At 41.3% G+C, this 26,634-nt stretch overlaps 1 protein-coding gene across 10 annotated transcripts in view; it reads right to left on the bottom strand.

Annotated features, from left to right (window-relative positions):
• ESR1 (estrogen receptor 1) overlaps positions 1–26,634 on the bottom strand; it is a 214,765-nt gene that overhangs the window by 104,029 nt on the left and 84,102 nt on the right. For all 10 annotated transcript variants that reach the window (XM_083607966.1, XM_083607959.1, XM_083607969.1 and 7 more), the window contains one exon: positions 10,897–11,399. In XM_083607966.1, the coding sequence (XP_083464092.1) occupies positions 10,897–11,330 (434 nt within the window). In that variant the 5' untranslated portion in view covers positions 11,331–11,399. Of the gene's footprint in view, positions 1–10,896; positions 11,400–26,634 lie in introns of those variants that run through there.

Genomic DNA, 26,634 nt, shown 5'->3' with positions numbered 1-26,634 from the left:
GGATGGCATATACCTAAAAAAAAATACAAACTTATACATACTAGGTCCAAGCTAGTGTTATGAAAGTTGCTGGATATTTTGCCTTTAACTTCAAGTTTAAGATAACTGCTGCCATTGTTTTTCCATAGGCTTCTTACTGTATTTTATAGGTATTTCATATGCCTACAAATATATCAAGTTCATAATATGCAGAATTATTCAAATAAGCTTGAATGGCATGTCCATTTAAGTAACTGCAACAAAACCTGACATTTAGGAAAATCTAGATTTATAGACAGTTTCCCATTGATGCAGTAGTATTTTTTCTGATTCTTCTGTCTAATAAATTTCATAATTCTTTTATAGCAGATAACTGGTCTAATGTAGCCAACCTAGAACAGTTTTCAGTTTGCTTAAGTATCTTAAACTTTATGAATGAGTAACATATAATGTCTTTCAACATGCTATTAAAAAGGATCGCAGCATTAATGAAAAGCAAATTCTGTCCATTCTTCATTTAAAAATAAACCAAATTGATTCTACCCCCACCCTGTAATTTTCCCATCATTTAATGATTTCCTGCTGAGTCAGATATAGGAATGCTCTCTTTCATAACTATACCAATGCTGCTAGTCATACTATTAAGTTTTATGGATATTATAAAACAGTCCATAATAAGAAAGCAAATTATAGACAGCAGGTGGGCATCTTGTTGCCAAGACAGAAGAAGAAACAAATATACTGCTGCCAATCTGCCCAGTGTTAAGTCACTGCACCAAAGAACTTGCTATGGTGTGAAGAGGCCCTGGAAAGAGAGCTGCAAGTGTCCCGTAAACTTATCAGGGCTCGGAAAATATAAATTCTAATAACATACATGTGGACAGTAGACTATCCATATCACATCCTGGCAAGTGCAGCTACCCTTAATATTGCAAAATCAAAACGGCAAAAATAAATAGCCTCTGTGGCTTCTTTGAACTTGGGTGAAACAAGTACTGTGCTGTACTGTATTGGTCTATTAGGTCAGGGACAGAGGGGCCATTTTTTAAGGCGAGGGCCACATTCCATTCTGGGCAACAGTTCAGGGGCCACATTTCAGTGGGGGAGCAATGAATGTAAATTTTATCTTTGTATAGTAGGCTAACTGCAGATCCACCCTCTGAGGGCAGAAACATGAGCACAGGTGGGATACAACTTTGGGATTAAAAAATGGCCACAACTTTATTGATTACAGATGTGGGTAAGCTTTGGCTCAGACACTGGGTGTGTATCCTGCATCAGTCTCCAGGGAGAAGTTTGGACAGGGTTGTGGCCTGGGTTATGAGCCACTTCAAGACACAGGTCAACTAAGCTGGCCCTCTCTAGGCTGCTTTTGGACATTATATGACCTGTCTGCCCACCACTTGGCTTCAGGACAGAAACTTCAACCCAAACCTGTTTACTGCGCCACTAAGAAAAAAACCTATGCCAACACTGTGCCCTCCAGAGATTGTTGAACTATAATTCCCATAATGCCTGATCACTGGCCATATTGATATCCCTAGTCTAGAAAAAAGGGGACAGTGGCAACACTCAGATATAGATGGGGGGAAAGATACAGGAACATGTCTGTGTATAGATCTTCTTTTCTGACTTCTCCATCAGACACGTTTGGTAAAGTGTGTATTGCTGAATAACTGTTCTTAACGGATTTCTGTGCACCGCTGTATGGACACTCAGTAACCTAATTCAGTGCTGACATTAAGTAAATATACTCTTAGTTTCTGTGGTTATCTGGTGGCTTTAATGGGAGTCTGGATGAGAGGCCAGACTGAAAGAGGTCATTGAAGCCATCAATTGTCGAAAGAAGAGTGGCTTCCTGTGAGGATTAATGAAAGGTGATTTTTGTGCGCTTTGTAGTAAATTATAAAGCTGCTAGGAGCTGTGTGCACTTCAGTTCTTAACCCCTATAAAAATGTGTGCTTTATTTGTTAGTACCACAATGTACTTGGTTGCTGGTTATTTCACTCTTAATATCTGATTGCACTGGAAATATTTGTCGTATCTGATTCTGATTTTTTAAAACTAACTGGTATCAGTTGGTACGATTGATAGTTCATTTTATAATAAATCTAAAATGTTATAATATCCAGACTATCAAAATGAATTATTTATTTGGATTGCTGTATTATGTTTTGAACTGACTTGGCATGTTGACGGTTATTGCATTGATTTGATTTGTGGGAAAGCGGCATACAAATTGAAACAAGAACGACAACAATAATAAATGTAGTAGTTACTTACTTTGAAGACTGCTACTTTAGTCTTTACTATAATAGGAAGTAATTGGTGTTTATAGGTCTTAACTAAAACGCATAAAGTGCAAACACACAATCAGAATAGATTTGGACTCTAAAAAGTTCTAAGCATGATATCAAGGCAACCTGCAAAAAAACCCTGTTCAGTCTGGAAAGCTCAAAGGTTTTCCCTTTTGGATTTTCTAGAGACATTCAGGAAAGAAATCTGCTGTTTTATTCCTGTGAGTCTGTCACAGGAATCACTTATCATTAAGTGGCGACTCTTTCCACTTCCCTTCAGGGCCTATGCACTGTGATTGTTGGATGTGTTTAACTACCAATTAGTGTGTGTCCTTCCTGGAATGAAGCAGAACTTTATACAGTACGCCCGCAACTAACATGGGGGTTACGTTCCAGGGATCGTGCCTAAAGCCAAAATTGCATGTAGTCAAAATACATTGGGTTCAATGGCAGGTGGGATTGCCAAAGTCTTTTTTCCCGCACACTCCTCGCCTCCTGTCAGACTCCTTTTTAATTTTATTTTATTTTTGCAAGCGAGTAAAGCTGAATGTGCACAAGTTAAGTGTGAATAATTTGAGAGCTTACTATATTCCCAGCATGTGATAAACTAGGAAGATGGCCTATATCAGAAAGCATAGTTGAACAATGGATTCATATCCTTGACCAAACCACACTGCTTGGACTGAACAATAATGTAGGGTGACCACATGTCTCACTTTACAAAGGATAGTTCTCTTTGTCTTGTCTGTGCCTAGTTTAAAGAAAAAGAATGTAAGAAGGGCCTTGAAGATTATCAGGAGTTAGCATCTAGAAAAAAACTGAACAGGCACACAAGGTCACCTTGCCACAGTCTTCCCAACTATAGTGAGAGGTATGATATTTGTCTTTAAATTCCAGTAATTATTTCTAATTACATACACATTATCATATACTGTACAAATTTAATGCAACCCTGTGTCCTCTTTTGTCCTTGCTTTTGGCATTTCCTCCTTTCTTACACTGCATGAATGGCCACACTCTGTCTACACTAATGTCATTTGCATGTCCCGTTGACAACTTGCAAAGGAAAAGAAGACAGAGACTTCCATTAAATAATAATAAAAAATGGTTCCAGTGCTAATACTGAGCATGTGTAGCCCTTCTATAGGTCAGCCTTTGCAAAATGTGTTATTATGAATAATAAGCATCTGTGTAGTGTTTTACAGACATCATTCAGTAATTTCTACAACAATCCTTTAAAATCGGTCAATGCTGTTATTTGCATATTGCCAATGCAGGAAGGAGGCCTGAGGCTAAAAGGCAGCACCTTTCTCAATTTCCAGTAGGTTCACAACAGCAGTAACTGGTGATCACACAATCAACTAACATTGCGGATTAAATCAACACCTAAAGTGGTACAAGAACCCATTTGGCTTTCTGATAAGTTGCACTTCATCAGTTTCACACTGGAGTTTCCCTTTGAAATGTGCAAGAAGTGAGAGTTGAACCACTGATTTGGTTCACAGATGTACAGCTCAGTCAAAGCTATTATGCTACATTAACTCTATTTTGAGACAGAGAGAGAGAGCAAAAAATATTCCAGCTAGCTATATAAATTTTGCCCATCATACTTAAAATTCATTGTATAAGAGCTGTGAAAAGTCACATTCCAAGTAAAACAGGCTGCACTGCTTCAGCCAAATGGATGCTATTAATGGCAGTGCACACCAGAGGCGGCACCAGGAGTGGTCGACAAAGTAGAAGCGGCAAAATATATTTCTACATCATATGATAATGAAAGGAATGTAGAAAGGGGGGCAAGCGAGGGGTCAGCTCCTTATTTGGGGGGCCACTTGCCCCCTTCCCCCCCCTCTGGTCCCGCCTCTGGCGTACACCACCAACACAGTCCTGCTGCCTGAGGAAGATGGCACCCGTCTTCTATGTGCAGAACGTAGACAAACTAGCACATAAACCTGATTTCAATACTGGCGATGGGACCACTCTCTCCACCATTCCTGCAGATAGCTGGCAGGCTTAGGGGGTGCAAGATATGCTGTATGGCAAACAGCTCTGTCCTACACCACCAGTTCTGCCACCCAAGGTGCCCATCTCTCTCTGCCAAGTACTAGAGCCAGCCTTGTTAGCCTATACGTGTCTCACAAACTGGCATACTTTTATCTTTTTATTAGTAATGGGTGGGGGGAAGTATCCATGTTTTGTAGTATATTTCATAAAATGTAACAACAAAATAATCCCAAAAAATCCTCAAAAAAGCATATATATTGAGATCCGTTTATGCAAAACAGTTGAAATTTAAACAATTAGACCACAATCTGGCTAAGGTTAAGCACACTTCAGTCTAATTAGTTTCACCGGAAGAAACTGGATCATGTTCATAATAAAAAAAAATGCTTTTAAAAACAGATGATGAGTCAACTATTAATCTTTTACCAGTTTATAGCGCCCAAAGCAAATAATTTCCAAAACAGAACTGAATATATTCTAAAACACATAAATAGCATGCTTCATTTTTTCATTATTTCACTAGCAGTTTAACCGGTGTTGACACACTACACTACAACTGTAAGAGAGCCACCAGAGAGCACACAGTGTACCCACTCTTTTCACTGCTTCTAGTAAAGCAGATCCATAACAATAGCTTTCTTCTTCCCCTGAGCAATGATAATTAATTAGTAATAATATCTTCTGTTACTTTTTTCAGCTAGGGTATCAGCTACAGACTGCCTATACCAGTGGACTCAATCAGTGTGCAAGGACTCAACAGTGTAGTGTGAAAAACTTGTGTATTGTTTTTATATATATATAAGATATTTATTGAAGTTTAACAATTACAGAAAAAAGAAAAACAGACAGTAATAATAAAAAAGATTACACTACTTCAAAAAAAATTTAAAAATACAACACTAAAGCGAAAAAAGAAAAAAAGAAAAGAAAAAGAAAAACATTAACATAAAACTTGTGTATTGTTTGACAGATGGCTAGCAAAGGCTTAAAGGTGACATTAGAGTGCAAGGCAACAAGGATTTTAATAATTGCCAGCTGAGATCAAGGTCAACATCCAGGCCAGAAGATGTAACTCCTATATCAGACTCTTCTCAATCTGGCAATGCATGAATAGGTAGAGAAGTTATTCTAACCTGTTACTGTGAGCACTGAAGGGTTTTTATAAGTGGCTATTTAGCTCAGCCGGATACAGAAGCATTTGGGCTGCTTTAACAGCATGAGCACATTCAGCCACGCTGAGCTTTCTAGTCGCAATTCTGCTGGATTACAAAAGAAGGTCTTCTCTACCTCGACCCCATCTGTAACATGCTCCTCATGCTGCTCAGAGAGAGTTGCAAGCGCATCGTTGAAAGGATAGACACTAGATGTAAAGAAAGGTTTGGGCAATCAGCTAAAAATACCACTAGCAGCAGTATAGGGCAGACAAGTAGTCTGCCAGTACAAACGTGGGGAGATGTGGAGCAGGCACTTGTTTGTGTTGGGTAGAGAAAGTAGGTTGTATGCAGAGACCCATCTAACCCCTGGATCCTGCAAGTGTTAGAATATAAGCCAGGCTAGCTTCCTGGTGAGGTGATTGCCTGGGTGATGGGGAAACAAAGGAAACGGATCTGTGTGAGGCGACAAATGGGTGGGGCTGGTAGTTAGAAAAAGACAAATGTAAGAGTTGAAAGTTGTAGTGACGTGGGCCAGATGTAAAGAAGCAAGCTGCGAGTAGAGAGAGACAGAGCAATGTCTAATGTCTGTTTGAATCCAAGGCTGTGGCTATGGGAGAAACAAGACCCTTTTGGTGTGTTAATGCTGTGAACCCCTCCACTGTAGGGTCAGGTTGTATAGGTGTGTAAATAAACCATATATCATAAAGACACCACAGTCTCCACTCTGCCTCATTGTCCAGAAGGAAACATGAACCCAGGGAAAGGACCTGGAACCCCTGGAATCTTGCACTGCTTGAACATCGGGGTGACGTACAATAGCATCCATGAGTTCCAGGGATCAGGGAGCAATGGAAAGCTACCGAGTGGCAGAGGTGAGGTGAGGACCCTAGCAGAGGAAAGCTATTGGCCATGAATGCTCTGTATTTCTGTGCCTGCTCTCCTGAATGTAAAGTTCAAGGAGTAGCACCAGTCCTCAGTCTTTACAATAACAATGAGCTATAATGGCACTGACAAGAATGAGGAGAGAAGGGGGATTCTAATTGGAAATAAAATGAAGCATGTCAATGAAAATGCCCATTATCTGAACTGAAAATAGTTTATTCTTATTGCTTCTTCCTCCACTTTCATTCACATTGTGCAAGCAGGGGAGGAAAGCCATGCCCTCGGGGAAGCCAGACTACTCTTTGCTTTGCTGCAGCCAAGAACAAACTTCAGCAGAACCGTTTCTAGTACTCTAAACACAGGAAAACTTTAAAAGCAACATTCAACTATATTGATCAACACTATCCTTGCCAATTATCAGAGCAAAGATGTAATTGCAGGCTTCAAAGAAGCAATTTCTGCTCACAGAAAAATTTCAGGAGGGTGGCAATACATCAGATGTTACCTTTGCACATGGCACAAACATCAGGCAAACATGTAAATCAGATTATTATATATCTACAGCTGGGACATGTTGTAAAATCATATTTGCAAGAACTGTACCCTCATTTTTCACAAGGCTATATCCCAGTCCTGCCCAACTGAATGCCCTTCAGATGTCTTAAGGCTCCAATTCCTATCAGTTTTACCAGCATAAATAATGGGGGTTGTAGTTCAGAATGCCAGGCTGGAAACGGCTGATGAGCTTATCGCAATGCATACCAAAAGGCATCCCAGTAATAAAACTAAAAATGTATTTGCCACAAACAGTGCTTTTAGTATGAAAGAATGAATGAATTTACTCTAACCTTTCCTTCCACGGTCATTCGTGAGCATTCAGTTACCATAGTAAACTTCTAGTGCTGTTTAGGGCTAAGTGGTGGCAACTGAAATCATCTTCTTTACAGCTCTATGCAATGCTAAATTGCCTGCTTTGTTACTCAGTGCCTGCCATGCAGGGCTCAGTCAAACAACAAGTTCAAGTGCCAACTCAGTCCTTAACTAGCTAAAAGTTACAGTATCTTAGCTTCAACTCCCTGTGTACAGATTTAAAAAAAAAAAATTCCTAGGGGGATGCTTTTAGTAAGGAGATTGAAACTGTATGAGAATTTAGCATATAACGCTGCAATCTAAAGAATTCTTCCATTAAAACTAATGGAACTTACTTCCAAGTAAGCATAGTTAACGTCTTGAACATTGTAACATCTTAAACACTAGAGAGTAGCAGTACAAACCTATGCATGCCTACTCAGAAGTCTCACTCAATTGTTTACATATTTACAGCCATTGATAAACTAAGTGGTTCAGTAAGACTTACTTGCGGGCTGAGTCACAAATGGAAAAAAATCTACATTGTAGTGTTAGAAAAATATACGAAAAGAGTCCAGACCACTGACGGTTTGTTAACTTGTAAGAGACCTAACCACAAACTTAAATACCATAAGCAATTCTTTTAAGAAACCTAAACTATTTAGTTCAATATTTTTGATCATTTATAGCTGAAAAAATTATAGGGAGTTTTTAAACAGTGTGTTTAAAATATGAAGAGGCTGCAAGCCTATGCATTCTTCCTTATCAGTAATGTTTACGCAACTCAACGGGACCAAATTCTGAGTAAGCACATGTAGAATTTCAACATGCATTAATTTAAAGTGTATATAGATGCGGCTACTAATCTTTTAAAATGCTATTTTTATAATATCAAGTGAAAAGTATTTCTACTATTACAGTGTCTGTTAAAGCACAGTAATAAAATTTTGCAATAGAGCAATATTTTAAAAGTAGAAGTAACATTTTATTTTTAAAACACAGTGGGAAAAAGAGTGTAAAATGCTTGAAAGGTTTTTGGACAAAAAGAAAATACTACCAAACACATTGTATTTTCCAGAATACAGCTCCTCCGAAAAGTCTAAAGAGAAAGAAGAATAACACTAGCCAAAATATACCTCCAATTCTTTTTTGAATGCTGATATCACCTCATTTGGGCAATCCATAGAAAAATTAAATGTTCCATCGTAACTTAAATGCCACCTTAAGGCCACAATGAAAAATTATATTCCACTATGAACTCTACAAGATAACACAGTTGAAAACTAAATATTTTATTTTCTCTCAAGTCTAGTGGAACTGAGGCTAAATAAGCCAAACCATACTAGCCTTAGTGAACCATTATCTAATTCTACTGAAGTCATGTTAAGCAATATAGTAAACACAGAAAGCAGGAGCTGTGTGGCAGCTCCATTCACTCCATGACTGAAAAAAACCCTGTAGTCTTTATGTCTGAGTTTTTAGCAATCTCTCTCTCTCTCTCTCTCTCTCTATATATATATATATATATGAAGTACTATTAATGATTTTGTCTAAATGGAATGATAATCATTGGAGCTTTCACAAAACACCAAGAGAAATCAATTGCAAATAACTTTGTGTATATTATATAGTCACAAAAAGTTGGTAATACATGGCTATTCCTCAAGAACTACTTTTGTTGTCACTATTCTGTGGCTTAGTATAAAGCTCGAAATAAATAAAAAATTGTCCAGTAGCACCTTAGAGACCAGCTAAGTTTGTTCTGGGTACAAGCTTTCATGTGCATGCACACTTCTTCAGAAATGTATATCTGAAGAAGTGTACACCTGAAGAAGTGTATATCTGAAGAAGTGTGCATGCACATGAAACCTTATACCCAGAACAAACTTAGTTGGTCTCTAAGGTGCTACTGGACAGTTTTTTATGTATTTCGACTGCGTCAGACCAACACGGCTACCTACCTGAATTTAGTATAAAGTTGTTATTTTCCAGTTTAGGCAACCAACATCTTCCAGACAGCACATTCTTCATGCTGATATGTGGCAGGTTGCATACTCAGCAGCATCTCATGCCCTAGTCGGCCTAGTGGGTGGCCTTTTTAATCTTGTTGTAATCTCCACTAGAGGAATGTATTAGGAACCTGCTAGGTCAATTTATGTTCCATTTCCTTCTATTTATCTATTTATCATTAAATTTCCATCCTGCGCCTTCTTCTAAAGGAGCCCACAGTGGTTCCATGTTGGTTGTGCACTTGTTCTAATCTCTTTTGCACTGTTGTAACTAAACAGCACTTTCTCCCAACAGTTCAAAGTTATCTGTTTTTATGTCTCATGGAACATGTGTGTTTGTGTGTTTTAAAACAGGCTCAGCAAGACTTTGGCGCGTGACTTTGGGCTTCTGTGGCAATACATAACCAAAACACATGCCATGGCTAAAATCCAGCAATAGGTTCTGTGTTTGAAGGTGTAAGTATGGCAGATAACAAATTATAAATATTGCAGGAATTATTACTTCTGGTTTGCTGCTCAGGCATCCTTGGATTTCTAGGAACCAGCAAGGAAATCTCAAGTAGAGCAGAAAGCACATTGATTAACATAGATTCACGTCAATGCAGCAAACTATTTTACAGAATTATGCTCCCAATATTCTTGGAACAGATCCCCAAATGTGATCACAAATGCAGAAGAGGTGCATCTTAGAGTATTATTTGCAATAATAATAATAAGTGGTGTTTCAGTCGCTCTCTGGATCCTCCACTTAGTTTCATTACTTATGATGCATGTGTGTGCAAGTTGTACTTGATTCGAAGAAAGTCAACACAATAAATTGTATAGTTGGTGGGAGAGTTAAGCAATACTTTCTGTTTCATGCTTTTATGATTTCTGTCACCATTGTACCAGCCACATTCTCCCAGCAAGTTCAAAGAGCCCTAAAATCTCTTTATAGATGCAGGCCTATTAAAGCGCCAATGTATGCTACTCCCCCTCATTCTCCGAAAGGAAAAGATTTTTTTTTAAAAAAAATCTTATCAGCTCTGAGACTTCTCTTAGTGTACTACAAGTTACAGAGAAAAAACATCTGAGAAGCCGATCTTTTAAAACACACCATTGACTGAGTGTGCGCACACAAGTATTGTTAGGACTACCTTATTTCCCCTCCGTGGCCTTAGGTGCACTTTCTAAAAGCTTCTTTATGACTGAAGAACCATCTTTAAGTTAATCACAACTATTTGGAAGGGCAACCCTCTAATTTTCTGAACACTTCATATAAAAGTCAATTGATGCAGTGTAAGGGCAGACGTGGAAAAATCTTTCTGTCCACGGACTTAATGTTCAAACATGTAAACGTATAGAAGGAACAGATTGGTATAATTCAAAAAACTCTTGCATTATAGCTGCACTTCCATCTGAATTTGCTAGCGTTTCGTTATGTCCTGTCCTAGCTCACTATTTTGGGCTTCAGGGTTGTTTTCCCTCCCCAAGGCAGCCCAACTTGTTTTTCATATGCATTTCGCTTCTAGTGTACACAGCAACAATTACCCAACCGTCACAACAGACATTTTGATTTACACCACACTATCGCTGAGTCGAATAATTCAGCGGTGACTCAACAATTCCGATGGCATAACTCCCCAGAAAGAAAGAAATCACGCTTCTCTCTCTCTCTCTCCCTGCTTTAAACACTGTTTTATACACCTGCTCTGTTTCAAATAAATCAGTGGCATGACTTACCTATAGAAGGCTGTTGGGGCCGCTTCTCTCATCGCAAAGCTGTTCGGTTCGTTCTCAAGGTAGTAAGGTACCTGCTGGCTGGGGTGATGAATGAAAGGTGAAAGCTGAGGTGCCGTCTGTAAGAACACAACAGGGCTCGGAGGAACATTATTCAAAGAATGAAATCCTCCCAAGTTGCTGGACCCAAATGACTCTGTCGTAGGGGCATAACTGAGGCTGGGTGAGCTGTACACCGGAGCAGTAGTGGAAAAATCATAAGCGGCACCTTCTGGGTAGTTGAAAACTCCAGTTTTGCTGCTGTCCACATACATTTCACTAATCGGCCGCTCCAGAGGAATCTTCAGCTGAGGTCTGCTGAGAGGCTCTAGTTCATTGCCTTGTATCTGGTGCAGTAAAGCGACACTGGAGGTTTTTGTGTGAAGGGTCATGGTCATTGTTAGTGGCAGAGAGGGTGCGATATCTTGGTAGGGTGTTAGAAGAAAAATCAGCAGCTGGCAATCCACCTGAAAAAAGAGCAGAAATCAGCTTGAAATAGGGCAAAACCCATGTTTTCTGGCTAACAGATCTGAGTATGAATGTATCCAGCTAGTCCCAGCAAGGAGGAAGATATAACTGAGCAGAGTCTAACCACAGGGAACCGTGTCGCTCCTGCTCTCTCTCACTCTCTGACTCTAACTTGAAGTACTTCTCATCTGAGCTAATATGCTTTACAACAGTGCTGGCAATAGGCCAGATACTTTTGCCTTGCACTGGCATTGGTTTAAACATCACTTGAAAAACAATTAACTCTGGAATTATACCAAATCATTGTTTCAATGTACTAGTTGTTTAACTTTTCTCTTTATGTGGCTCTGATAATCAAAGGCAAGCATTGAGGAGCGAATGGGTTGGGGCTTTTAAGTATTCCGAAGGCTAGCACGGAGCCTCGTCTGTTCATGTTGTATACCCCTACCAGGCTTCAGTTATTCTTTCTTTATCTACTTCCTCTCCTGTTCATTTTCATGTTTGTTAGAAATATGGAAAGTGTATACTGTAATGACCCTGGGTAGGACTACAGTGTAGCTGAGATGTGGCACGGTAAAGTGTGTTTTTGTGAAGGCACACTTGCTGGCTCGTGTGCAGCCAGCCACAGACTGTCGAATTCCAAAAATCAAAGAGTGTTCTGCATCTAAGTCAGAGAAAAGGCACACAAACATGTCTAGTGCAATTATCATGATTCCTGGTATTTAGTAGCAGAAAGCATTTTTTTTTAAGAAAGAAAGAAAAGAAAAGTTAAAGCTGCAGTTATGCTGCCATTGTGCTTATCAGCATGCTTCTTTCCTTTGAATTGCGAAATCAAATAAAAACATATAGTGAAATCAGTCATTGCTTAACATGTAGCCTCTTGACATTTAACCACATGTTAGCTGCATGGAAAACAAAGAGCTAATAAATCTAGCAACAACAACCAAAAGTCTAGGTTTATCTTCAATTTAACATTGAGACCAATCTATAAAAAGCAGAGCTTTGCAAATATCTAAAGGGATCATTTTAACATATTCAAATAAAAAGAAATTTAAGACAAAACAGACTTCAGAATAATTTATTTTGCCATCTCATGATTTTTAACTTTGTAGAAACAAAGAAGCCATTAAATTATTCAAATAGATAGCTTCACAGCTATCTATGCTCCGCTGGTTAAAAAACAAACAAAACCTTTTGTGAAACTAAAACATAGATAGCCAAGTGAATGTATGAATGCAATTCCATACTTAAATGCTTATTTGTTATTCAGATTACAAACGCTGATACAAATGATAGATTGTTTTAAACATTTTTAGCATATACAACAAATAACATGTAGAGATATGAATGAATACACGAATTTGCCTCTATAACCAAAAAAATAGTTTTGAAACAATTTTATCACAAATTATGAAAAAGGACTTTGTTACAAATGAGTAACAAGGTGCATAATTACATAAGTTGTGTTTGCAGTGAATAACAAAATTGTACATTTTACAGAATGCTACCTTGTAATATACAGGTACCATTTACAGCAATCATATCTGAAGACGATTAAAGATATCTTGAATCTCTTTGGATCTTAATCTGCTAGTTTTAATAGATATTCACATTCATACGTGCCCCTATTAGCTTTAATAGATGGCAGAAATCTGGTGAGGAATTATAGTTGTTGTAAATATGCCTGAATTGCACAAGAAGGAAAGAAAGATGCACATACCTGAGGATACAGACAGATCCTACAAAAACTCTACAAACATGCATGCATATATGCCCCAGAGCACAAGTGAAAGAGTGTGTGTGTGTGTGTGTGTGTGTGAATCTCTCTCTCTGAACACACGTGTTTGCAATTTTCATAAGACACCAATGTAACTCCGTTCGTATATCTACTGAAATATGTGAATGTAGTAGTGTTGGGTTGTAAGTTTAAAGCTGGCTAATGCATACACGAAGTTTATTTGTGCAGCCATACATTTAATCTAGCATTATTATATTTTCCAAACCAGGGGTCCAATGAAATAAGAGCTACAAACACAAAGGGTAATGAACATGTTTAAATGGAATTTATACCACATTATTTTGAGGTTGGGAAAAAATGCTACAGCAGAGGGTAGATTAGAGATTGCAGACAAATGTAATTACTGTACACAATTCCCTGACAATGTTAACATACCTGAATCATAATTTCAACATTAAACTGAACTTGCTGAGTTTAAGGGGAAAGGCGGAATCTAAACTAGACATCCAAACCAGGATCCCATTCCCGAGACAGGAACCCACAAGTTCAACCTCTCACAAATTATGCCACGTAATCCAAACTAAAGTATGCAAATAGGGTGCAGCACATTATGGCGTCTGCAGAACATGAGTTCCAGAAAACTCAAGGAAGTGATCCAAAGCACATTCAACAGAAGGAGAAGACCTCTTAAGATCTACCTTGACAGGATGAGGGTCAATAAACCAAAACTGAATTCTAAATATATGGGAAGGTGGCTCTCAGGTCTGGCGGATTAGAATTCTTCTGCTTCTGGATAAGCAGTCTCCTAGAAGTAGCAGGTATGTAGCATGGAGGTGCTCCTTGGTTTGACAATGTCACATGAGGATCAGGTAGACTTGGTGCAACAGAGTGCCTTCTACTAGCTTTGACCAACTGGTCAGCTTTGGCTGTTTCAGGGCAGAGATAGCCTGGCAACATTTACCCTTGTTCTGGAAACGTAGCTGGATTACATTGGGATTACCACCAGCCAACTAGGCTTTTCCATTTGGCCCATGAGGGCATTTTCTCATACCACAGCCACCTGCCTCTCACTTGACATCAGATGTCACACCAGGTGTGGGGGGAGGTAAAGATGCAGCTGGATTGGCCAACCTTTAGAAAGCAAGAGTGAACTCTGTATGCTGATGCATACGGAGTACAATCCTGCCTAGTTTGGGAGCACTAGTGAGTTCCTCTGAACCCTGTAGGGGTGCTCCTCTGGGGAGTTCAATCCTGTTTGGACACTCCATCCCCCAAGGGGCCAATTTTGACAGGTGGGTGGGACAAGGATAGTTTGGCCATGGTGATTCATGCATTGGCAACCTCAAGACTCAATGATTGCAATATGCTCTATGTCTGGTTCAGACACTACAGCTAGTGTAAACATCACAGGCTAAACTGTTGGTGGGGACAGACTGCTACCAGCACCCCACTTCTGTGCTGAAAAGTTTTCACTAGCTGCTCATGTGCTACTGGGCCAGCTTCAGGCTTCTTGTATTTATTTGAGGTCATTGGGGGAGTCAGTTAGTAGTCTCCCATGGCTCAGATACACAGCTCATTTTCACCAGGAGCAGTGTGTTCAGTATTGTAGGTCCAATTTTATGTAACTCCTTTCCAGTTGAGGTCCCAGTTGAATTTCTGGCAACTACTGGTGGTATCTTTCTGTCTCAAGAAACAATGGAGTGTTCCTCCAGGCAGTTGGGGGGGGGAGTGTCAAACTTCTGTGTTACCAGTACTGAAGTTACCTTCCATAGTGTACAAGCCTAGGAAGTGTATGGAGGTCCTAGGCTGCCCAGAGAATGACACCCTCCCCTCGGCCTCACTAATGTGGTCCAAAAGGAAGCAGAGTCATACGTTTGGCACATGCTTGGCTCCGAGAGTTGCTAGAAGGAGGCGTACAAGGTGCCATCCAACCATCTTAGGGACTCCACTCGGGATTTGTGTAGGGCTTCTTCTTGCCTTCTCTTCTCCCAAATATATCCCACAAGACAGAAGGCTTAGGATCAGAGCTTTCTTTCTCCTAGATGGGATACCTTTCCAGGTTGTTAATCCCATCTGCCTCTCAATTTCCTCTACAGCACATGCAGAAATCGCCTTCTTGACCGTTGAACCCCCTATTGATTTCATCCGCTCAATCCATCAGACTCTGCTTTAATTGCTTTAACTAATATTTATTTTCATTAGATTGTATTCCTTGTACACTGCTTAGAGACCATTGTAATTAAGTGGTATATAAATTGTAGAAATATAAAATAAAATGAATAAATAAATAAAACCACCTGTCAGTCACCAGGTATCATTATAGTAAAAGCTTGCCCGGCATGTTTGTTGTCAGTTTCACATCTGTTCAGTTTTGTTTTGTTTCCATTCTGTTTTGTTTTCTGCAAATTGTTCTTTTAAACCACACAAAAGCTGTGTTTAAATTGTATACACTTCCTTAAATTGTATTTTTGTAAGCATTTTGTCCCAAAATACTCATTTTGGCATGCATCCCCTCCCTATACACATTTTTGTATACACTTCTAAAGCTGAGAACTACATTGCAAAATTCAGAGAAGTGTGAAATCCAATGAGTCCCTATGCTCCAATTTGCATATTAATTAGGAAAACACTTTTTTAAAAAAATTCAGCATGTTTATGAATTATTATGTATCCCTACTTAAGACATTTTTATTTGGCATGGAATTTTAAATGATTATATCACCTCAGTCTGCTTTTGGTTTCTATAGTCTTTTGTTTCCTCTCAGTCTGTAAATTACTAGGAAGTAATTTTATTGTATTTGCACTTTGAATAATTTTATGGCTGTTGTACACCATCAGAAATCCACTGGATGACAAGTATTTTTAAAAGCCAGTCTCTGTGATTGGCACCTGAATCCAACAAAGAGTCCATTCTGTTTGCACTATGTGTGGGGTACAATCCAGCCCAATGCAAAGGACCTCGCCATCTCTTCTCCTCCTCTTGCCAACTCACCTACAGGGAATTAGAAGTTTTGGACTACAAGCAGTCAGGGTGGAGGGAAGCTGTAGTCAGACAGGTTGAAGACTGACGGTGAAGTCATGCTGAAGGCCCTGGTAACCTCACTTAGTAAATGACCCAGATGGAGGGGGGACCAGCTCTGGTGGTCTCATCATTCAGCGATACAACAGTTATTTAGTTAACAGAAATCAAGGTTAATCACATAGTAGGCACAGAACAAGAAGCTAATATACAACTACATAGGAAAGGGAAAGTAATTTCGGAAGAAGTAAAGGGTGGAGTCTCAGCTCCAAGGCATAATAACTAAGAGACAATATTTAACTGTTATAACCAATTACAACATTGCTCCACCCTTACTTTACAACTCAGACACAGTCCTTAAAATAACATAAGAGCTCTTTGCTCTCTCACTGGCTCACACTTCTCCTCAGGAGTGGGCATCTCCTCTAGAGTCATCTGTCTGTCACTGGTGTCTCTGACTTTTATGAACAGTTTTTATGAACAGCCCTGAACAACCAGGTTCAGAATTCTCAATTACTCTCCAGGGCTCTGGTTCTTCTTGGGTGATGGCTCAAGTACTTCAGATGCATCTATCCACATGTAGATGTCACATTGATATTTACAGACTACTCACTATTAGAAGACTGCAACTTTAAATGATAAAGGCCCCGTTTGTTATCAGGTCATCCCTGGAATCCATGTAAGTTGGTGGGTACCGAGACTTTTTGGGAAGAATGAATTCTGAACCTTTAAGTCTTTGACATGGTAGCCATGTAGGGATTTTTAAGTAGTCCCTCCCCCCAATACTTCTCCTTTCATGTCAGGATACAGTAAATCCAGATGAGTCCTTAGTCCCCTTCCCATTAGCAGCTGGACAGAACATATGCCTATGATGATTTGTGGCATTGTCTTGTACTTCTTTAAAATCCCTTACTGCTCTTTCAACAAGGTCATTTGAAGCTGGGTGACAGGATGATGTTTGAATGCCCAATGGTGAAGGATGATGGGAAATGTAGTTCAGCAACATCTGGAGGGCTAAAAGGTTCTCCACATTTTGAATGAGCCTCTGTGAAAAAATCCTCTTCCCTAAAATAGGGGCCAGCATAGTCTAAATGCAAAATTATTTGTTATTTATTTCATAAAATCTATACACCACTTGATTGTAGAAAACCTCAAAGCGGTTTACAAAATGATAAAACAATAAAATAATAATAATAATAATAATAATAATAATAATAATAATAATAATAAATTTATTTATATCCCGCCCTCCCCAGCCGAAGCCGGGCTCAGGGCGGCTAACAACAATCAAATAATCAAACAATCAAATAAACCAACATTCTAAAATATTTCATTATAAAAATTAATTAAAATCAAGTTGATGGCAACCATTAAGCAAAACTCTGTGCAGGTTGCCAGAGGAGGGAATCAGGCTGCGCCCTGACCAAAGGCCTGGTGGAACAACTCTGTCTTGCAGGCCCTGCAGAAAGATGTCAGGTCCCGCAGGGCCCTAGTCTCTTGTGACAGAGCGTTCCACCAGATTGGAGCCGCAGCCGAGAAGGCCCTGGCTCTAGTTGAGGCCAGCCTAACCTCTCTGAGGCCTGGGACCTTCAGGATGTTTTTATTTGCAGACCGTAGGTTTCTCTGTGGGGCATACCAGGAGAGGCGGTCCCGTAGGTACGAGGGTCCTAGGCCGTATAGGGCTTTAAAGGTTAAAACCAGCACCTTAAACCTGATCCTGTACTCCACCGGGAGCCAGTGCAGCTGGTATAGTACTGGATGAATGTGGTCTCGCAGCGAAGACCCCATAAGGAGTCTCGCCGCGGCATTCTGCACCCGCTGGAGTTTCTGGGTCAGTCTCAAGGGCAGCCCCACGTAGAGCGAGTTACAATAATCCAGTCTGGAGGTGACCGTCGCATGGATCACAGTGGCTAGGTCAGGGCGAGAGAGATAAGGGGCCAACTGCTTAGCTTGGCGGAGATGAAAAAATGCCGCCTTTGTTATAGCTGTAATCTGCGCCTCCATAGAGAGGGAGGTATCGAAGATTACACCAAACTCTTAACGGACGGTGCTGGCACTAATTGCACCCCCGCAAGAGATGGGAGTTGCCCCCTCAATCCCATATCGTCCCGTCCCAGCCAGAGGACCTCTGTCTTCGAAGGATTTAACTTCAACCGGCTCCCACGTAACCATCCAGCCACAGCTTCCAGACATCTGGTCAGTGTGTCTGGGGCCGAGTCAGGATGGCCATCCATCAACAGATAGAGTTGGGTGTCATCGGCATACTGATGGCAACCCAGCCCAAAACTCTGAACAAGCTGGGCGAGGGGGCGCATAAAGATGTTAAAAAGCATCGGGGAGAGAATCGCACCCTGAGGCACTCCACACACCAAGGAGTGGCGCGATGACAATTCCCCTCCAAGCGCCACCCTCTGTCCCCGACCAGAGAGAAACGAGCGCAGTCATTGGAGGACTGTGCCCTGGATCCCCACGTCGGCAAGGCGGTGGTCTAGGAGTTCGTGATCGACCATGTCAAAGGCTGCTGACAGGTCTAGAAGAATCAGCAGCCCTGACCCGCCTCGATCCAGCTGCCTGCGGAGATAATCTGTTAGGGCGACCAGAGCCGTCTCGGTCCCATGACCAGCGCGGAAGCCGGACTGGAATGGATCGAGAGCCGATGTTTCATCCAGAAACCTACCAAGCTGTTCAGCAACCGCTCTCTCAATCACCTTACCCAGGAATGGAAGATTCGAAACCGGGCGGTAATTGGATAGATCTAAGGGATCTAATAATGTTTTCTTTAAGAGCGGACGCACCACTGCCTCCTTCAGTTCCCCTGGGAATATCCCGGTGCCAAGGGACAAATTGATGATATCCCCTAGGGGGGCCCGCACCTCATCTGGACACGCTCTAATCAGCCATGACGGGCACGGGTCAAGAGGACAGGTGGTGGGCTTTCCAGCTTGGAGGAATCTGTCCACATCGGCTGGAGATATCCGGTCAAAGTGGTCCAATACTGGACCCGAGGACAGTCGAGGGGCCTCCAGTTCATTTATTGTATCCAAATTGGCAGGAAGGTCATGGCGGAGCAACAGGACCTTCTCCGCAAAAAAGCTCGCAAATGCCTCACAGCTGTGTGTCAGATTGTTATTTAAATTTGGCTGTCCTTCAAGGGACGTTAAAGACCTAATTATACTAAATAATTGCGCCGGACGAGAGCTAGCGGATGCAATGGAGGCCGAGAAGTAAGACTTCTTAGCGGGCTTCACTGCCATCTCATAGGTTTTCATAAAAACCCTATAAGATGTTCTTGAGGCTCCGTCACAGGCACCCCGCCATACTCGCTCTAGCCATCTGAGATCCCGCTTCATTTTCCGAAGCTCCTCGGTAAACCAGGGAGCCCGGTTTCTGTGCGGTCGCAGAGGGCGCTTAGGTGCGATCTCATCGATGGCTGCCAGGAGCTGGGTATTCCAGCCCTCAACAAGCTCAGTCAATGAGTCACCAGGGGGAGCAAGGTCCCGCAAGGCTTGACGGAATCTATCAGGGTCCATAAGCCTCTGCGGGCGAGCCCAAATCGGCTCGCCACCTAAGCAGGGTGGGGGTGGAAAGTCAATCCTGGCTTTCAGAGCGTAGTGATCGGACCATGGCACTTTCATCAAAGGAGACATGATCACATCTATACCGGCGCCAAAGATCAAATCCAGCGTGTGGCCTGCTTGATGTGTGGGGCCCGACACAAACTGGGAGAGCCCTAGTGTTGCCATGGAAGACACCAGGTCCAGAGCCTGTGAGGAGGGAGTGGCATCAGCATGGATGTTGAAGTCCCCCAATACCAATAGGTTAGGGAACTCCAAGGCCCTGCCAGCCACCGCCTCCAGCAGGCCTGACAGGGTGGCTGCTGGTGCGCTAGGTGGCCGGTACACCAGCCAGGCAGCCAAGCTCACCTCAGAGCCCCACACTAGGCCAACACATTCAATGCCGGGGATCAATGGTGATGGCAGAGCCCTGAAAGAACAATCTTCCCGGATTAATAATGCCACCCCTCCCCCCCGGCCCACAGTCCGTGACTGGTGGAGGACGGAGAAACCCGGGGGCGCCATCTCTCGTAAGGTAACAGTTTCCCCTTCGCGCACCCAGGTCTCCGTCACACAAGCCAGATCGACCCCCTGCGAGGTGAAGAAATCTCGCAGGGTGGCGGTTTTGTTGCCTATAGACCTGGCATTGCACAACACCAGTGAAGGAGGTGAGTAATCCTTGTTCACCCTACCCTCGTCCCTCGGGATGCGGCGCAGATTGGAAGGGGTACGAGCATATCCGTATCTCAAGGAAAAAAATCACAATACATTAAATCATTCAAAAGTTAAAATACTAAAGCAGATTAGAATTACTTCAACTTCCTAAGCATCTGGGTAAAGGTAAAGGGACCCCTGACCATTAGGTCCAGTCGTGACCGACTCTGGGGTTGCGGTGCTCATCTCGCTTTATTGGCCAAGGGAGCCGGCGTACAGCTTCCAGGTCATGTGGCCAGCATGACTAAGCCGCTTCTGGCGAACCAGAGCAGCACATAGAAACGCTGTTTACCTTCCTGCTGGAGCGGTACCTATTTATTTACTTGTACTCTGACGTGCTTTCGAACTGCTACGTTGGCAGGAGCAGGGACCGAGCAACGGGAGCTCACCCTGTCACGGGGATTCGAACCGTCGACCTTCTGATCGGCAAGTCCTAGGCTCTGTGGTTTAACCCATAGCGCCACCCGCGTCCAAGCATCTGGGTAGGCTTGTCTAAACAAGAATGTTCTTAGCAGGTTCTAAAAGAATACCGTGTAGACACCTACTTGATCTCAATAGGCAGGGAGTTCCAAAGTGTAGGTTCTTCTGGTGCAAGGGGGTCTGTGCTGGAGTTTCTTGATGCAGCTGACATTGGGAACAGTGCTTAACAACTCTTTCCAAGCCACTAGACATCACTACGAGCTACAGCTTTCATCCAGAAAATTCTTGGCAGGCACCTCATGTAAACCTCTCAGAACCCTTTGCTGTTTTTGTCATGGTAACACCACCCGCATGACCCACAAGATACAGAGATAATATATGCTCAGTTCTATATTCATTGCCCAGAATTCATTCCTGGATTCTGTTGCGGCCCCTGTAAGATGTAATGGATTACCCTAGATAGTACAGGAGTCTGCTGAGTCCACATTCTGATCTGGAATGCCTCTACAGGGGACAGATCCAGATGTTCTAAAAGCCCAGTGATTTGCATAGGGCAATCTTCAAAAGAGGATGGTTTTAGCAAATACTGTCTTGGGTGTTGGAAGATGGTCCTGATCTTCTTTTGCATGTGATGAGGAGAATCAATCATCACCACAACTTCCAGGATGTCCTTTGGGAGCTTTTTCATGGCCCTTTGGAATACATCTCAGGCTGATGAAACTCATAGGGCAACCTGTTACACTTGAATTTCTTGCAGTCCTCAAGTTCCATCTGCTGGTAAGCCTGGGGCATGTCCTACTTTTAAAATGGAGGCCTTCTCCAAGCAACGCGAGCAAGTACTAAGTTCTTGGAATGATGTAAATGTCTACTTTATAAATTTGATTATGACTTCTTATTCCAATTTACCCGGTTCTGTTTCAGTTCTCCCTGTGAGAGCACAGGGCACTGCTCTGGTTTTACAGTACTTTGGCTGGCTGCCCTACTGGTATAAATCTTGGCTTTTATTCCTCTTACTGTACCTACTCCTTCTTGAAATATTTTAGGGTGGATCTCGAGAGGTCTGACAATTTCTATGCCTCAACTTTACTTCAGCCATGTTCAACCAAGCAAAGTTTGGCCTTTCTTCCTTTTCTTCTAAAGCCTTTAAGACTTTATCTTGACCTTTGTATGTGACTGAACACTTATTGATCCTAGGACTGGGAGATTTCTGCCAGTGTAAGTCCTTAGTTTCACTATTCTCTTGGCCAATGGACTCAGGCCTCCTTTACATTGTTGGTAACTCTCTTAGTTGACAACTGTAACAGAAGCCCCTGACTCTACAGTATTTCCATGCCTACTGGTTGATTACTGAACTGCACAGTTACAGTATAAGTCCCCTTTTTTTTCTATTACACAGTAAACCAAGCGGATCTTCTAATCTGCCTCCTCTCCCCTCTCCTTCTGTAAATAATAAGCTTTTTGTTTTCTTGCTTCTCTCTTGGACTGACTTGGTTGTGGAACCAGACAACCTCCTTCACGATTTCTTCCTAAATGCCTAGGTTTTATGAATTTATAGCATTGGGACATTCAATGTTTACCAACATAGGCTGACAGCATTCCTCCTCAACAAAAGCACCTTTCCAGATCTCTAAACATCTGCTGTGGGCTGCAGACTTGACTTATAGACTTATATTGAGTTTCTCTGTTGTCAAGATGCAAATCCTGTACATTTGTCACCGTTGCTTCCATGGTAGTTGCCACCTTTATCATAGGTCTGATCCCTATCATCCAGTAATTGCTTTTTATTTTTTCCATGACTAATTCCACACACATATCTGTCTCTCAACGTTCCCTCCAGATTTCCAGAAGAACAGGGTTCAGTAAGTTTTTAGAGATGAGCTATATACTCTGATACAGATTCACCTTCCTTCAACCTCCTATTATGGAATTTGAAACGTTTCACAATTATACTTGGCCTTGGAATATAGTGGTCAGACAAGATCTTTTGCAACTCTGCCAAACTTTTATCCTCTGGCTTTTGTGGTTTTAACAAGCTTCTTAAAAGGGAGTAAGTTGAACATTCACAAGCACTGAGAAATGCTGCCTTTTGTTTGTCACCTCAGTGATTACATTAGCAAGGAAATAGTGGCCCAGTATGTCAACATATTGCTGCCATTCTTCTGTTTCTGAATTAAATTCCTCAGTTTTTCCACAGGATGGCATACCTGGGTTTTTTTCTCATTGCCACTGTTAAATTCTTGTTTATTTAATATATAGGCCCAGAATAAGAAGCATACACACTACATAGGAAAAGGAAAGTAACCACAAGAATAAGCTAAACAGTGGAGTCTTAGCTCTAACTATCATAACTGGAGACAATATTAAATCTATAATTACTGATTACACAAGTAGATTAGTTCTTTGGGGTCATCTGACTCCCTAGGCAAAGAGGATTGTGGCTTGTACTGTGCAGGCGCAACTAGGACAGTGTATAATTCAGGAAGACAGTTTAAGTCCAGCAGTGGCTGGCTTAGGGCAGCTGGCTACTAATGAATGGTCACTGTTCCCTCCATCCTGGGATACAGAAAAAACTCCATGGAGAGTAACAATGATAGAGGGTCTCATGTGGCCGCTTAGGCATCCACCCCCCACCCCCGCCACCCAAAATGACACAAGCTTCTATGGCATTTGCATATGCTAATTTATGGGTATAAATACAAATTTATAAATAATGTCTATAATCTAAATAGAAACAAAATGCATCTCATCATAGTGGGGAAGACTGCGACCAAATGACTTTTGTGTCTTCTCAGTCATCTACCAGGTGCTGTTGATGGACAACTTCAAGGTCTCTGCTCTCCCTTCATATAATTATCTTGAAATTAGACTTGTACCACATAAGAGCCTCCTTCAGTAGAGGATTCTCCACTGACAGCTCTTTAAATAGAAAGTTGCACTCTGTAATGTAGGACCTATGACCATCATAAGAAAGCCCCCAATACCTCATTCAGATTCTGCTCAAAAACTGAATGTTGCTACCCAAGGCAAAGCAGGAAGAGGCAAAGCAGGCAGATGTGTAATGAACTGCACTGCCGGGAGGGTGATTAGATGGTACCCAAAATGAGCCGGGCAGGCCTGACCAAATGTGAGGATACACCAAGCCAGCAAGTATTCCTTTCCAACTAGCACGTGCCCAAAATGTGTCATCAAATAGTAGCACAACTGGGTGAAGTAAACCAAGCCTGGTAGCTGAGCCCTACAAGGCTAGCAGCGTAAACTGATCCCCCTGTGCTGGTCTAGTTTCCTTGTCATCAGAATTACAGCAATTATTTTCAAAGCCATCTTGCTGAGTAATGGCTTTAAGTTTATACTCTGCGGAAGATGTATTTGATTATGTGGCTATTATTTTCAGAATTGTAGTGCTTCCAAGGGTTCATTCTCTCCTCAAGTGGTGTCTTCTGAAAATTATACATAAGAGCCTCTGGTAGAGAATGTGGAATCCAGAATCTGTTGAACAAGGCAGAGAATGCAGGTACAGAACTTGTGGGAGAAGGCAGAACATCTAGATGCCAGTCTGGGCCAGCCATGGCAACTATGTCCTTTCTTGAAGGCACTGTGTACTGTACTAAAACTGTAACCAAAGCCACATTTGAACCACTTCTGGGCTCCTTCCAAGAAAGTTGTTGACAAACTAGAATGGAGTGGAGAACAGTGTTAGGTAGGAGTTCATGCTTGTTGTATGGTTCTGGGAATATTGGCAATTCACCGAGCTACGCACTACAACCCATAGGTCCCATTCCTGGTCAGTCACCACCAGTTCAAACTCCATGAGTGTATATGTGGAAATGAGATTTTTTTGCTCCTACACTTTAATATTTGTTTACACTGAATTGCATTTGCAATTTTATTGCCCATTCACTCAGTTTGAATTAAGTTCTTTTGGGGGCTGAACGATGAACAGTGTCTAGTTCATCTAAGTTCATTATCTTACGTGTGTGTTTGACTTTTTAGATTATTTGGGCCTTTAAACTCAAAGATCATAATCGCTTGGGAAAATAAATTATACAATTCACATTCCTCTGTTTTGATGTTTTCTTAATTTTCCTAAGTATAGTTTATACATTATCTTTCTGCTACATTAACACCTGAAACAAAGCAGTGCTAAACCAGAAAACTGAACAATTACTACAACTGATTGTATAAAGTCTTCTTTTTTCCAGTAAAATGGCAAAGAGGCTATTCCTTTTGCCAGTTTGTTGTAATATTCCAGCTTCAACTTTATAAATTCCAACCTCTACACTACTAAATATATTGGAGTCCTGTCCTCATTTGACTCTATTCACCCTACAGCCATGAGGATGATAAAGATCCAGAACATAAATCATGTGAGTAAACATTAAGGATCTATGCACTTGAACTCAGTGAAGAGACAATTGTTGACAATTTTAAATAATAAAAGGCTGTCTCAGACAAGGGGTTGTAAAACGGGTGCAGGTAAGCCACCGTCATTGCAATATACAGCCCCCCCCAAAAAAAAACCCACAAAAAATTCAAAAGCTTTGGGGGGCTAAGATTTCAAAAAGACTAGCTCAAGTCTGAATTATTTCCGTGAATCTACTCTATGTCTGGATCCAACCAAAGGTTTCTTTGTTTTCTACATAATTCATAAATCTTGAGGAAACATGATCATATTTCTGGAATACATGGTCTGTTTATTTCCCTTTCATTTATCACTGTCATTCCAAGTTCCCAAGTGAAGAGAAATGGAGAAATGGTGCATTCAGGGTTCAGGTGTATGAATATGGTAACACTGGTTGTATTTCGGGACCTCTCAAAGCTTTTTGGTGATTTGTTCTTTGGGGCTGCTAAGCTAGGTGAGCAATCTTACTAGATACCCATAGTCCTACTATGTACTGCGATACCTTTTGTCTCAAGGAGCATGCTCTGTTTACATAGGCTCTTCCCTATGATCCCTGCACAGTATTCTCCATCACAGACGTCTGCCTATGTGGGTAGAAAAGGATCTGAAAATTTGAAATTAAAGTACTAATAAACAGATGAAAACTGACAGATCTATAGTTCTTTGATCAAGTGAGAAGGACTTCTCTTTCTCTTACACACATATATGAAGCTTAAGACTGTACAAGGTTTGTTTTTCTTTAACTAAAAATGACAGAAGCGCAATATCTGTTTGCCAGTTTGCTGTCAGATTTAGTCTTGGGTTTTCAAAAACTTTTGTATGAGAACATGATCACAAAAAGTTGGCCATCATAGAGCTGAAATCCACACTGAGCTTTAGCTATCACTATATTTGTTGGGTAAAACTTCATGTGAAACCACAGCAGGATGAGAGGATTAACAACTTTACAATGGAAAACTGTAGAACCTATTCCATCAGAAAGAGGAAATAAGCTTGCTAGCAAAGACAAGACAGAAACTGGGCCAGCAGTTTGTCCACATTCAAGCATTGCTGGGAGGCAAAACCACAAGCAGAGAGCCAGAACTCTAGAAGAAACTCCACCATAGTAATTTGAAATCAAGTTTGAGTGGTTCCAGATTGTGTCTGCATTCCATGCTGTAGACATTGTCTTTTAAAAGAGCTGGAAGATACAAGACAACCACCACAAGAAACACAACATGAATATTCACAACATGAATGGTGTTAAAAAAACCAAAAACTACAGCAGCTCAAGAAACAGATATGTGGAAAGAAATGCCACCAAAAACTCGTGTTATTATTATAAGCACTAAGTGTATTATATTGCCTTCTTTTTATATTTTGGGTGCTTTTTGAAATCTGCCACAGTTGG

This window comes from Podarcis filfolensis (genome assembly GCF_964270895.1).
Source record: "Podarcis filfolensis genome assembly, chromosome: 3".
NCBI lineage: Eukaryota > Metazoa > Chordata > Lepidosauria > Squamata > Lacertidae > Podarcis > Podarcis filfolensis.
Note: the sequence above shows the minus strand (reverse complement) of the source record. Positions and strands in the feature narration are given on the sequence as shown.